The following is a 14707-nucleotide window of genomic DNA, read 5'->3' on the forward strand; positions in this document are numbered from 1 at the left end:
TTCTTATACAGGTAAGAACAAAGCGTATGTAATCACTTAAAGAAAAGGTGAAAACAATGGTTCATAATGTTTTTATATGTATACCCAAATGTTTTGCCCTTTGGTTCGATTTTAAATTGAATTGGTTGTTATATAAGGTGAGGGTTCACATATGCTTTAATCAGAACAGATCAACACAGCCTCACTGCTAAGGCAGATTAAAAACAACTGTTTTCTATGTGCCCTGTTCATACCACAATGCTGCTTTGTTGTGGGTTGCAGTGTGTTGCAAAAAAATGCAGACGCTTTTTATTTAAAGCACCCAGCCTTACCTCATGTCACCACATATGAATGAATCAAATGTCATTTGGGACATTTCAAAAAGGTTTACCCACTTCCTGCCCATAGAACGTAAGCGGACATCCTTGAATAGGAACAGTGACATCTCAGTCTGCAGCAATCACTGAGATGTCATTTTTAAGGGCCAGTGATTCCACATCTTGTAAAAGTAATCTGAGCAGCTAAGAAGCCGCTGCATTACTTTTACTGGTGGCGAAGGAGGTCCCTCCTCTCGCTGCCTCCACCTTTACCGGGCTCTACTGTGCAATCAGAGAGCCTGGTAAGGATGCGACCAGCGGCATCCTGTTCCTGAGACACAGGAATGTATGTTGTTCTTCCCACTGTGTGATGTTAGAAACTGGAAGCAACGGTTTCAGTCTCCTGTAAACAAGCCATTAGGTGTATTATAGTGGACTGCACCACAACCTAATCAAGTGCCTCAAAAAACAACCAGAACTCTCAAGGCAGGTGCTATTCTCTATGGTATAACCATTAAAAATATATCAATCCAAAATGTGGAAAAGCCACTCACATTTTAAAGTATCTCCACTGACACAAGTAAGAACGTGTAAAAATGTAAACTAGGTTGTCTCCGGCCGCAATACCAGACCATGAGACTGAACCCCGCCATGCGTGGTGGCATTACCTCCTAGCTCCCTCACTCCCAGAAAATGTCAAGTGACGAAACATGTATGGCAGGGCCTGGGGTTGACATCACCACGCACGGCGGGGTTCATCACCACTCATGGCGAAGTTCTCGCGATCTTGTATTGGAGACAACCCAGTTTACAATTTTATACGATCTTACTTGTGTCAGGGGAGGCACTTTAAAATATGAGTGACTTTTTGTTGATTTTATATTAATAAACCTGGTTAATGATTTTACGCTATGGAAGCTCCCCTCTTCTTTTTCCTTCTATGAGTGATTGAAATATACAAATGTGCAGTTTTAAGAAGCCCCTGGATATAAAACCGCAGCCTGCAGACCGTTACTCCCAGAGCAGCAGATGTTTTTGCTGGTTTATGATTTGACCAGCATATCACTCTGGTGAGTTTATTTAATCTAATTGGTGGTGGAAGAACACTTTGGTGGTGTCATCAGAATGTTTTAAACTCACAAAAGGAAAGATGTTTATTTTCACTGGTGGACTGTCTTATTTTATTTTATAATGACTCAAGAGTATACAGTATGTTTACTATATAGTGTCATGATTTACTGATTTGTTGGGGTAGTAGATCTTTTGATTTGTTGTGTTACTGTATGTTATAGATTGAGCTTGCACTTGTCTGCACTTTGCACTTTTTCATCAATGAGATACATGTATATATTATTTAGATGTTATATAAGGGAAAGTTTACATAATTTTTTTCTTGCACTTTGTAAGTGGAGATGGTACATGATATGATATTGTATTTTCACCTTTTTTAGCATATCGCACTTTTATAATAACAGGGTGCAGATTAAAGTTAGTCGGGCAAGTGCAGCTAGCGTTGCTCCACATTTTGGATTAATAAACAAGCCAATACCAGTTTGAACAAACATCAGATCACACCGATCTTGGTGTGATCTGATGCTTAGGAGAAGACATCTGGCGGGAGATTTACTAAACCTGGCACACGCAGAATCTGGTGCAGCTGTGCATGGTAACCAATCAGCTTCTAGGTGTTACTGTGAAAGCTTAATTGAACAAGCTGAAGTTAGATGCTGATTGGTTATTATGCACAGCTGCTCCAGATTCTGTGTGCACCAGGTTTAGTAACTCTCCCCCCTGCGGTCTAATAGACTGCCAATTTCTCTAAAAATAGGACTCGTCACAGCCCATGCTATCACAAGGGGTGGTGTTCATCCCTTGTGATAGCAATAAAAGTCTTCAAGAAAAAATAAATAAAAGGGACAGTGTACAAAAAAACCCAAATCAAATATATAAGATAAATAAAATGTTTTAAAATTGCCCCACCCCACCATGCTCACGCACAAATGTGAATGAATGCGTTGGTCCCATACGCATATGTAAACGGCAATCAAAATGTGAGGTATCACTGTGAACGTCAGGGCAAGAGCAATAATTCTAGCATCAGACCTCTTGTTTAACTCTAAACTGTTAACCTGTAAAGTCTTTTCAAGCATTGCCTATGGAGATTTGTAGGTACCGTACTTTGATGCCGTTCCACAGGTGTACACAATTTTAAAGCGTGATGTTTGGTATCTAGTTACTTAACACAACATCATTTTTTATATTTTACCAAAAATTGGGTATTATAATAGATTTTTTGCATTCAAATTAAAATTTATTTTAATAAAAAACTTCTGTGCAAATACCGTGTGACATAAAAATATGCAATATCAACCATCTTATTCTCTAGAGCCTCTGCTTAAAAAATATTATGTTTGGAGGTTCTTAGTAGTTTTCAAGCAAATAAAAATTCCTCACATGTAGGAGAGGAATGTCAAAATTGGCCCGGACTTGAAATGGTTAAAAAAAAAAAAGTTAAAAAAGAAAAAAAAGGTAACAATGCAAGGCACCGGCTCTAATTACCTGTATAGAATGGGCACCAGCCCACACGTTAAAATGACTTGTGTGAACCGCTGGTGTAAACAAGCCCCTATTATCCAATCACAGGTTGAGGGTGGACCTTTGCACTGTCAGTTGTTCCTAAAGAGTAGCAGCAGGAACATCTCTACCAATTCTCACAAACAGTCACTATTAATTCCCAGCTTCTTAGAAAAAAAAAAAAAGCACACATGCCTCCAAAGGCCCCTCAAATTATATTGCAGACTGCTATGAACTTTGGAGGGCCTTTGCATGGTCTGTGAGCAGTATTCTTTTTTAAATAGTAGCCAGAAGGAAAGTTTAAAACCATTTTCTTTTTTAAATGTTTGTGCTTGAAACAAATGACTGTTTCAGGCCAAATGGAATGTGTAAAATATTTTTGCACTGGTACCTCCATGTAATTTTTTGACAATTCTTTGCTTGTTAGCTCAGAAAATGATTTGACAGATTTGTCTCAAATTGATTTCAGTGGCGGCTCAAGTTCAGGATCTGAACTTCTTTAAAATTTGCTGAACTCTACTTGAACCAAATACAGGGCAGTTTGGATCTTTCCTAGTAGGGAGTTGATCTGAATGTATTGGTTAACTACAGCAAAGATACAGAGCTTGGACAAAAAATGGAAACACTACATGATTTGCAGGTGTGAAAGCGACAACATGTTTTGCATTGAAAGAGGAAGTGATGTAACACTCTTTTGCTTCTGCTGTGTGATGAGACACCTAGCTAACAGGTGGGAAGCCTCACTTTTGCCATTTACTGCATGCGCTGCTAGTAATACAGAGTCATATCAGAGCTAACTGAGCTTTAAAGAGGGCAAATTGTTGGTGTCCGCTTAGCTGGTGCCTCTGTAACTGAAGTTGCCAATTATTTGCCGTGTCGCAAGGTACAGTGTCAAAGGTTATGACGTGTGTTATGACGATAGATATATATATATATATATATATATAAATGCAGGTTATGTACTAATCTTCTGCCATTTAGCATTTGATGTTTAGGGGAAAAACTTTTTGCTCTATCTTCTACACCTGTGTTATTGCTCAACATAGATAAGGCTTTCTGCAGTGTTTACATTTCTCATGCATGGCATTGGTCAGAAGTTTTTTAAATACTAAAACATGTTCTTACTTGATTATTTAATTCACTAATATTGTTTTTATGTGAAAACTAGAATAATATGTTACATCATCACCATTAAATTATAATTTTGATTCTAGATTGTGGATTCCAGTTACTCTCCCAACCCATTCACCGTTCTGCCAGTGAGATCTATGTATAATGTCAGCCTTCACCTGCTTTTATTCGATTTGGAACAAGTTTTAGAACTTTTACAGTCTTCTCAAGCTAGTGGCCTGAAATCAGCAAACTCTTTTCACAGCTATGATGCACTGAAAGCAGCAAAAAGTTCCTCAGAAAAAAGACCACTAACCCTTAAAAGGAACAAAACTGCTGGGTCATTGTATCAGATGGATGGGCCAGTTTCCGACATTGTTGTCAAGGAAATCATCACCCGACCTTTAGAAGAAATTGGTGGCATAAAAAGACATAAGAAATTCAAAAGTACTAAAAAGAACAAGACCCAGATGTCTGGAAAAATAGATGTAAACATGGTTACTGATGCTGCAAAACTTCTACTTTCCTGCCTTTTGCCTTGGGGTATAGATAAGGAACTGGACAACTTTTGTGTTAAACACTTGGACATCCTAAAGCTGCAAGGATCTATCACGTTTGGACTCATATCAGATGTGGATCATGTATGTTTAATGCTACCAGGATGGAATCAAATTAACAATGATACAACTGGAGATTTTTCACATAATCTACTGTCAAAAAAGGTGAATGAACTTTCAGCAAAATACCTCCTGGTGACACAAAAACATAAAAACAAAAAAGATCAACTAGAGAACCACATTTCAGCTATGATAGGCTTGGACCCCCTTTTACATTTTCTCAAGAAGCTGTTATGTGTCAGTAAAACTCTTCGGATGGATGGCTCAAAATGTAATCAGTCCGGCAGGTAATTTTGTCTTTAGTAGAATGTGCTAAAATTTTGATTTGCATCTTTTAGTAAGTATGGTAAATTCTGGCACTCCTTTTTCATGCTAAATGGTCCTGAAACTACCAGTGCACATCACCATTTCAAGAAAAGGGATAGAAAGTCATACGTCAATAATGTTGATTTTCTTAATAGACAGAGAAACCCTAATGTGTATTTAGCAAAATTAAGCTGTCTTAACTTTGAATACCCAGTCAAGGGCAGAGGAAATATTAAAAAGAACAGTGAACATGTTCTACTTCCTTCTCAACCTAACCTCTTCTTTTAACCTAACACAATGGACACAAATCACCACTCACTCTAATGGCAACCCCCTCGACCTTGCATTCTCCCACCTGTGCACTCCGTGTAACCTCTCTAACACCCCTTGTCCTCTCTCTGATCACAACTTTATCAGCTTCACACTCTCCTTGTTTCCTACCTCCCATGCCTCCAACCAGCAGACAATTAGCCAATGAAACCTCCACCACCTCAGTCCTTCCCTTCTTCACTCTGCTACTTAGTGCTTTTATGATAAAATTGTACCCCTGTCCTGCCCAGACCTGGCCACATTTGCCTACAACAACAATCTATCATCCTCCCTGGACGCACTTGGTCCTCTCTCTACACGCAGATCCAGGCCTCACCTGTCACAACCCTGGCAAACAGATGACACCAGAAGTCTCAAGAGACGCAGCTGTGCTCTTGAGCGAGCATGACATAAGACCAAATCCCTGCAAGACTTCACTGTCTACAAATCCACCCTTCTAAAATACAAATCCAGCCTCCACACTGCTAAACAAACCTACTACAACACTCTCATCAAAACCCTCTCATCCAATTCTCATCAACTCTTTTCTACCCTTAATTCCTTACTCTATTCCCCACTGTCTCCATCCACCAACTTACTGCCCAGGAGATTGCCAGTCATTTCAAGAACAAGATCGACACAATTCGCAATGAGATCTCCAAGCTTCCTCCTCCAACCAACATACCAGGCTCAACACCACACTCAGTACTTTCCTCCTTGGACCCTGTTATCACTGAGGAAGTTGCCAAACTCCTTTCTAAGGCTTACCTCACCACCTGTCCCCTGGGCCCTGTTCTCTCATGATTATTGCGGCCACCTTCCTGCTCTATCCTAAACTCTCTAACCCACATCTTCAACCTCTTCCGCTCCACCAGCACCTTTCCCTCCTCACTGAAATATGCACTGCTTACCCCCATACCTTAAAAACCCTCGCTGGACCCCACCTGTTTGAATAACTTAAGACCCATCTCCCTGCTCCTGTTTGCCTCGAAGCTTCTTGAGCGTCTTGTTCACGACCATATGAATTGCTACCTCATCGACAACAGCCTTCTCAATCTTCTACAGACTGGGTTCCACCCATTACATTCCACTGAGACTGCTCTACTAAAACTCACTAACGACCTTCTTATTGCTAAAACCAATGATTATTAGTCCATACTCATACTCCTAGACCTTTCCGCTGCCTTTGACACAGTCGACACCCGCTCCTCCTCGGTAAACTCCACTCCCTTGGCCTCTGTGAATCTCCTCTCTTCTGGTTCTTCTCTTACCTTTCTCAGTGCATTTTCAGCATCACATACAACAACAACTCCTCCGCTTCTCTTCCTCTTTTTGTTTTGGTACCCCAAGGCTCCGTCCTTAGACCCCTCCTTTTCTCTCTCTGGCTAAATTCTGCTGCCTTAACCTCCGCAACATTTCCAAAATCTGCCCCTTCCTGACTAATGACACCACAAAAAAAATTATCCATGCCTTGGTTATATCCTACCTTGATTACTGCAACTCCCTCCTCACTGGCCTACCATTACACAGGCTATCTGCCTTCAGCCTACTTTGAATGCTGCTACTAGACTTATACACCTTACCATCCAATCAGTGACTGCCCCTCTCTGCCAGTCCCTTCACTGGCTTCCACTAACCCAATATATACATTTCAAAATACTAACCACAGCATACAAAGCCATCCACAACATTGCCCCTAGCTACATCATGAGCATCATCAACAGATATTGTCCCAATCGCCCGCTCCACTCCTCCCAAGACATCTTGCTCTCTATCTCTCTTGTCACCTTCTCCCATGTTCGGCTCTAGGACTTCTCCATAGCCTGTCCCATTCTCTGGAATTTCCTACCCCAGTATGTCCGGTCAGCCCCCAGCCTGTCTGCCAATAGGCAATCTTTGAAACTCACTTATTCAGGGAAGCCTACTCCACCTCCACCTAAGAACTGTACTTGAGTCACCTCCATCAGATCATCCCCCGCAGCTATCACCTTTTGTATCACCTCCCCCTTCCTTTAGATTGTAAGCTCCATGAGCAGGGCCCTCCTATTCCTTCTGTACTGAACTGTATTGTAATTGTACTGCCTCCCTTTATATTGTAAAATGCTGCACAAACCGTTGGTGCTATATAAATCCTGTATAATAATAATAGTAAGTCATTCCAATGGGGCTTTGCCATCACAGATATGTGAAGGGCTTGATGCATCAAGCTGCAGTATAATACCTAAAGGGACAAAACAGTGAATATTGTATGTAATATTTACTCCTGATTGATCAAAGAAAGAAAAATTGTAGGCATTATTAATACCTGGGATTTTTCCTAGGGAAAGTTTCATGTGTAGCATGAATTAATCCTGTGCATCTTTTCTGCAGCATTTTTTATGTGAAATGGTAAACTCCAAAGACAAAAATATACTTTCAGTTTATATTTTTATTAGCTTTTTAAAATGTTCTTTAAAGGATTAGTTCACTTTAAAAAAAAATAATAAATGTACATTTTTTTGCAGGTAAAACATGTGCATTTATTATTATATATATTTTGTTCTTTTTTTAGAGCCTGTAAAGCATTGCACCAGCGATCAGTAGTTTGCTGGTGCCATGCAGGGCTCCAGCAAACTGTCAGTTTAATCTCTCCTCTCGTACCGCATACGAGCAGACTGTTTAACACTGACTGGAAGACTTAATGAACTACCACAACGCTCCACAGCACCGTTGTAGTTCATTGAGAACTACAAGCTGACAGCCACAAAGGATGTTGGTACTTGTAGTTCATTCATGCACAGAAATCTGTGAATAAATGGCATGGCCAGTGGGTGGAGCCCAACATGGCCGCGCTGATTTAAAAACTGACAGCTAGAATGGGGAACGTCTCTCCGTACAGCTGCCACAGTGGAGACATGTTACATGTTCCACTTGTGAACTTATCCTTTAATTCTTTAACACCTTTTTTCATGGTTAGCAGAATTAGATCAGGGGGTCCTTGTCCAAGCTTTCATGCACCTACTCATCAACAAATGCATTAAGATAAGCATGTGAAGAGTACAAAACATTGCCTGAAATATATTTTAAAGTGGAAGTAAAGTCTATTTTTAATGTTTTACCTATAGGTAAGCCTTTATTATACAGTCAGGTCCATAAATATTGGGACATCGACACAATTCTAACATTTTTGGCTCTATACACCACCACAATGGATTTGAAATGAAACGAACAAGATGTGCTTTAACTGCAGACTGTCAGCTTTAATTTGAGGGTATTTACATCCAAATCAGATAAACGGTGTAGGAATTACAACAGTTTGCATATGTGCCTCCCACTTGTTAAGGGACCAAAAGTAATGGGACAGAATAATAATCATAAATCAAGCTTTCACTTTTTAATACTTGGTTGCAAATTCTTTGCAGTCAATTACAGCCTGAAGTCTGGAACGCATAGACATCACCAGATGCTGGGTTTCATCCCTGGTGATGCTCTGCCAGGCCTCTACTGCAACTGTCTTCAGTTGCAACTTGTTCTTGGGGCATTTTCCCTTCAGTTTTGTCTTCAGCAAGTGAAATGCATGCTCAATCGGATTCAGGTCAGGTGATTGACTTGGCCATTGCATAACATTCCACTTCTTTCCCTTAAAAAACTCTTTGGTTGCTTTTGCAGTGTGCTTTGGGTCATTGTCCATCTGCACTGTGAAGCGGCGTCCAATGAGTTCTGAAGCATTTGGCTGAATATGAGCAGATAATATTGCCCGAAACACTTCAGAATTCATCCTGCTGCTCTTGTCAGCAGTCACATCATCAAAAAATACAAGAGAACCAGTTCCATTGGCAGCCATACATGCCCACGCCATGACACTACCACCACCATGCTTCACTGATGAGGTGGTATGCTTAGGATCATGAGCAGTTCCTTTCCTTCTCCATACTCTTCTCTTCCCATCACTCTGGTACAAGTTGATCTTGGTCTCATCTGTCCATAGGATGTTGTTCCAGAACTGTGGAGGCTTTTTTAGATGTCGTTTGGCAAACTCTAATTTGGCCTTCCTGTTTTTGAGGCTCACCAATTGTTTACATCTTGTGGTGAACCCTCTGTATTCACTCTGGTGAAGTCTTCTCTTGATTGTTGACTTTGACACACATACACCTACCTCCTGGAGAGTGTTCTTGATCTGGCCAAATGTTGTGAAGGGTGTTTTCTTCACCAGGGAAAGAATTCTTCAGTCATCCACCACAGTTGTTTTCCGTGGTCTTCCAGGTCTTTTGGTGTTGCTGAGCTCACCGATGCGTTCCTTCTCTTGAAGAATGTTCCAAACAGTTGTTTTGGCCACTCCTAATGTTTTTGTTATCTCTCTGATGGGTTTGTTTTGTTTTTCCAACCTAATGATGGCTTGCTACACTGATAGTGACAGCTCTTTGGATCTCAGCTTGAGAGTTGACAGCAACAGATTCCAAATGCAAATAGCACACTTGAAATGAACTCTGGACCTTTTATCTGCTCATTGTAATTGGGATAATGAGGGAATAACACACACCTGGCCATGGAACAGCTGAGAAGCCAATTGTCCCATTACTTTTGGTCCCTTAACAAGTGGGAGGCACATATGCAAACTGTCGTAATTCCTACACTGTTCACCTGATTTGGATGTAAATACCCTCAAATTAAAGCTGACAGTCTGCAGTTAAAGCACATCTTGTTTGTTTCATTTCAAATCCATTATGGTGGTGTATAGAGCCAAAAATGTTAGAATTGTGTTGATGTCCCAATATTTATGGACCTGTCTGTATATAAAAGAGATATTTACAGTACCTATTTACTATAGGTACTGTAAATATCACCTAAACATGCACCATTTCGGAAATATTTACTTTAGCAGTGCCAATGATGTCACCGGCGCATGCGCACTGCGCTCTCAATGGATGGCTTGCTGTCCATTGAGAGACCAGTGACGTGGCGGGAGTGACATCATTGAAGCTCAGACAGTCAAACGGCCACAGCCAGCGAACCCAGAAGACCGGGAGAAGATGGAAGCCTCATGGAGCCATGACAGCGCTTCACTGGAGGGCTTCGTTTTCAGGTACGTTTTTTGTAATGTGATAGTAAGCAATGCATACTAGCACAATATGCTCTTAACGTGCAGGGGGAAGATTTTTTAGATTCATTTTTTATGGTTTACTACCACTTTAAGTGGGTATCTAGATAAAAAGAATTATTCTTTACATTGCAGTATGGTATCTTTGCATACATTTGTGTGTAACATACTATAGAGGTTTTTACTAAGTTTTGCCCCCTAATTATGCTGCAGTGCCAACCTATTCATAGCAACAAATTAGGTTAACCATAGGTGTTTTGAGGACACAAACACTTACAGTAAAGTGATACTAAAGGCTCACTTTTTTTTTACAATAAAAAATATGTTATACTTACCTGCTCTGCTCAATGATATTGCACAGAGAGGTCCTTTACCTCCTCTTTGGTGGTCCCCCACCAGCACTATCCACTTCTTCTTTTTCCAAGTACACCCTTACAAAGCCTAATGCTATGGGGGCACCCCTGACGGTGCACTCCTGAGTCGGGCTGTGTGTGTCCACAGACACACACAATGCTGGTAAGCCGTGCCCCCCTCCCTCCTCACAAGAGTTATGGCTCCCACTGCTGCCTGTGTCTCCTCTAAGGTCAAATTTTATTTTTTCATTTTGGATAGAGTAAGGGAGGGTTATACCACTTTAATGGTTTTTCCCTTCACTTCCTGTCCCATAGCCAAAAAATGAAGCAAGAGGAAATCCATTCAAAGTAAGGGAATCCCTGGCCATCATCAGGATCAGCAGAATTAGTGTCCCCATTGCAGGATTTCCCCTCTATTCCTGTTTAAGTGACAACCCAAAATTTGTGATTTTCTATTACTTTCAGAAAACAGGACAAACAGAGAGGGTGAATGTCCTCAATAGGGACACAGGCAACAATAAATACTTGACAGGGGTTCTAGCCCCTCTCCACTCTATATAACATTTAAAAATGTTTGCCTTTTGTTATGCTTTAACCCTCACCACTACCCATCCTCTAACACAGCACATAGCCCATATTAGTAATACATATTTCTTAACCTAAATTCTAACACTTTATTGTGACTATGAAACCTAAAGCTGAACACAGCTATATCAATTTACAGTATGTGTTAATGAAAAAAAGTGTTTTAAACACCAAACTAGAAAAAGTACCTGAATTTGTCATTATATCAGCCTTCTGTAATCTTACTTACAGTAGACTTACTGTATACTCAATGGGAGAGAGAGGACAGCAGTCAGAGCAAGTCAGGGTATTATTGCTTTGCACAGGCTTGCCCACAGAAGGAGAGAACATGCAGTAGATCCTATTATTGTAGTGCAGGTCTTTCATTGTCCTAGGGTGCGTCCTGAATAAGGCATTACTGGTTAACTTCACATTGGACTTGAATGAGGTCAAAGACCTGACTGCATCTAGGCAGTGATGTCTGAACCCCAAGTCTAGCTGAGTATAATAATATTTTTCCAAGAAAAAGTAGACCTTTACAGAGTGTATTTTAGAGGTGTATATTGTTTGCCTGGATCTCGTCCTTAGCACTTTAACCCCATCATAATCCCAACATGTAGCCAAACTCTTAACTCTAGCCCTTAACAAATCATCTGCACCCTTACATTTAATATTATTATTATTATTATTATTATTATACAGTATTTATAAAGCGCCAATAGTTCGCTCAGCGCTGTACATTACAAAGGGGGACAGAACATGTGACAGAACAATACCAATACAATGCAAAACATGAGGGGATCAAGGGCCCTGCTCTTTCGAGCTTACAATCTAGGAGGGAGGGGGTGGTGGCACAGGAGGAGATAGCTGTGGGGGATGGAGTGGTAGGAAGAGTGGAGGAGGTCGGCAAGTTAGCAGGGGGTGGGGTAGGCTTCCCTGAAGAGATGGGTTTTCAGGGTGCGCCTAAAGGAGAGGAGAGTAGGTGATAATCTGATGGGTTGGGGCAGGGAGTTCCAGAGGATGGGTGACACCCTGGAGAAGTCCTGGAGGCGGGCATGGGAGGAGGAGACCAGGGAACTAGAGAGGAGGTGGTCTTGTGAGGAGCGGAGTGTGCGTGCTGGGCGGTACTTGGATATTAGGTCAGAGATGTAGTACGGGGCAGTATGGTGGACAGCTTTGTACGTCAGTGTTAGGATTTTGAATTTGATCCGTTGCGCAATCGGAAGCCAGTGGAGGGATTGGCAGAGGGGGGTGGCGGAGACAGAGCGGTTGGAAAGGTGAATGAGTCTGGCAGCCGTATTCAGGATCGACTGAAGCGGGGATAGCCAGCGGCGAGGCAGGCCAGTGAGGAGGGAGTTGCAGTAGTCGAGTCGTGATATGATGAGGGAGTGGATGAGCTGTTTAGTGGTTTCTGGGGTTAGGAACGTGCGGATTTTGGCGATGTTGCGGAGGTGGAGTCTGCACGAGTTTGTTAAAGATTGGACTTGGGGCTGGAAGGATAGGTTGGAGTCCAGAATGACACCCAGTACTCTGGCCTGCAGGGCGGGTTTGATGGTGGAGTTGTTGGATGTGACGGAGAAATCAATGGGGGGTGGTGTCCGGGCTGGGGGGAAGACAAGAAACTCGGTTTTGGAGAGGTTCAATTTAAGGAAGTGGAGCGACATTCAGTCTGATATGTCGCTCAGTAGGTGTGTGATTCGGGCTGAGACCAAGGGGGTGAGGTGGGGGGTTGAGAGATAGATTTGTGTGTCGTCGGCATAGAGGTGGTAGTTGAAGCCGTGAGAGTGTATGAGTTGGCCAAGGGAGGAGGTATAGATGGAGAAGAGAAGGGGCCCGAGGACAGAGCCTTGAGGGACCCCAACAGAGAGGGGGAGTGAGGGGGAGGTGGTAGCATTATAGGTAACGCTGAAGGAGCGTTGTGACAGGTAGGATGAGAGCCAGGAGAGAGCAGAATCTCTGATGTAATCCTTTAACCCATAGACTCTTACCACAACCATAACACTGATTTATACTTCTTACCCTTCACTCTGACACTATGGACCAAAGTCATAACCTAATCCCTAAAACCAAATTAAAGTGAAGCTCCAGTCCAGTGGTGTCCTCACCATAGCTGGTTTCACCGCCCATCCTCACTCCCCATTGCCAGCATCTTCAGTGTGGGCACCCGGCTGTGACAGCTTGCAATTTCACAGCCAGGTGCCCACTGCACATTTGCAAGTAACGCATTTGCATCAAGCTTTCTGTGCTGAAATTTAATGATTTAAAATGTAATGGATGTTGGCTATACACTTGCTGAAATTACATCATCATACAAGGTGCAAAAATGTCTGCGTGTCAGAGAAGGCTAGGCACAGTGGCAGCTAATATAGATTGCAGTTGATTACAGAGGCTCAGTCTTATAACTGGAGCCAAGGACCTAGAGTTTCCTCTCCGCTCATATGCTCATATCTGTATATGGTCTTACAGCATGGAAAAGATGGAGGCTTTACGTGGCAAATGGAGAAGTTCCGAGCATTTTTCTTCATCATTTCCTGTATTTACTACAGAGATACCACATGGTGAGTTTGCCAACTGACCAAAACATTCGAGCTCCATTTTTTCTAAACTTCCTAAATTGTTAAGAATGAATACATTTTATGTATTTTAATTAAATCAATGCATGTTGTTTTTTTGTGTATTCACCAACAGATAAAAATGGGTCCAGTTACACTGATCCAGAAAACACTGCATTAATGAAAATAGTATCTACTTGGAAGGATCAAGCTATACAAGTAAGACATTCCAATGTTAAAGCAATTCTAAAGGTTGTAATAAAAAACAACATAACAAACATGTTATACTTACCTGCTCTGTTTTGCACAGAGCAGCCCTGATTCTCTTCTTTTTGGGTCTCCCAAAGGTGGTCCTGGCTCCTTTCCCACAGAGCTAAATGTGGCTTGGCTCCATCCCCACTCTCCCTCATTAGCTCACTGGCTGTGATTGACAATAGCAGGAGCAAACAGCTCCCGCTGCTGTGTGAGCCAGTGAGGAAATTGAGCCCCGGGAGTGTCTCTGCTCTCATGCACATTGCTGGATCAAGATGGGCTCAGGGGGGCTGAGGAGGATTCTAATGTATAGAATGCATTAAGGTGAAAAAAAACCTTTCTGCCTTTAGGATCACTTTAAATACAAATATGTTTTAATTAATTTACATCACTCAATTGACACTTCGGACATTATTGTAAAAAATGTAGGGACAAAGGAGTCCCTGTTGCTCATGACAACCAAGTACATTCTGTTTTTTCTGTTTCTGGTGAAGTGTGGAAGACTGTAAAAGAAATGGATTAAAGTGCTACTAAACCCACAACAGTAAAATCAGTCTGTATATTCAGTAAGGCATGCTTGTTATACTCACTGTGGAACCTAAGGGGTTAATATTCTGCATTGTGTAAAAAGGATATTTGACCCTGTCTTCTATAATCCTCTCCTTCTTCTACTGTCTACTGTTCCATCTCCTGATAG

General features: G+C 41.6%; 1 protein-coding gene across 1 annotated transcript in view; it reads left to right on the top strand.

Annotated features, from left to right (window-relative positions):
- WDR72 (WD repeat domain 72) overlaps positions 1-14707 on the top strand; it is a 379206-nt gene that overhangs the window by 231001 nt on the left and 133498 nt on the right. Inside the window, exons 15-17 of the mRNA XM_089690609.1 lie at positions 4085-4884; positions 13673-13764; positions 13895-13977. Of these exons, the coding sequence (XP_089546735.1) occupies positions 4085-4884; positions 13673-13764; positions 13895-13977 (975 nt within the window). The remainder of the gene's footprint in view (positions 1-4084; positions 4885-13672; positions 13765-13894; positions 13978-14707) is intronic.

Source organism: Staurois parvus, unplaced genomic scaffold, assembly GCF_062004578.1.
Source record: "Staurois parvus isolate SC_StPar_1 unplaced genomic scaffold, SC_StPar_1.0 ptg000536l, whole genome shotgun sequence".
In the NCBI taxonomy this organism is placed as follows: domain Eukaryota; kingdom Metazoa; phylum Chordata; class Amphibia; order Anura; family Ranidae; genus Staurois; species Staurois parvus.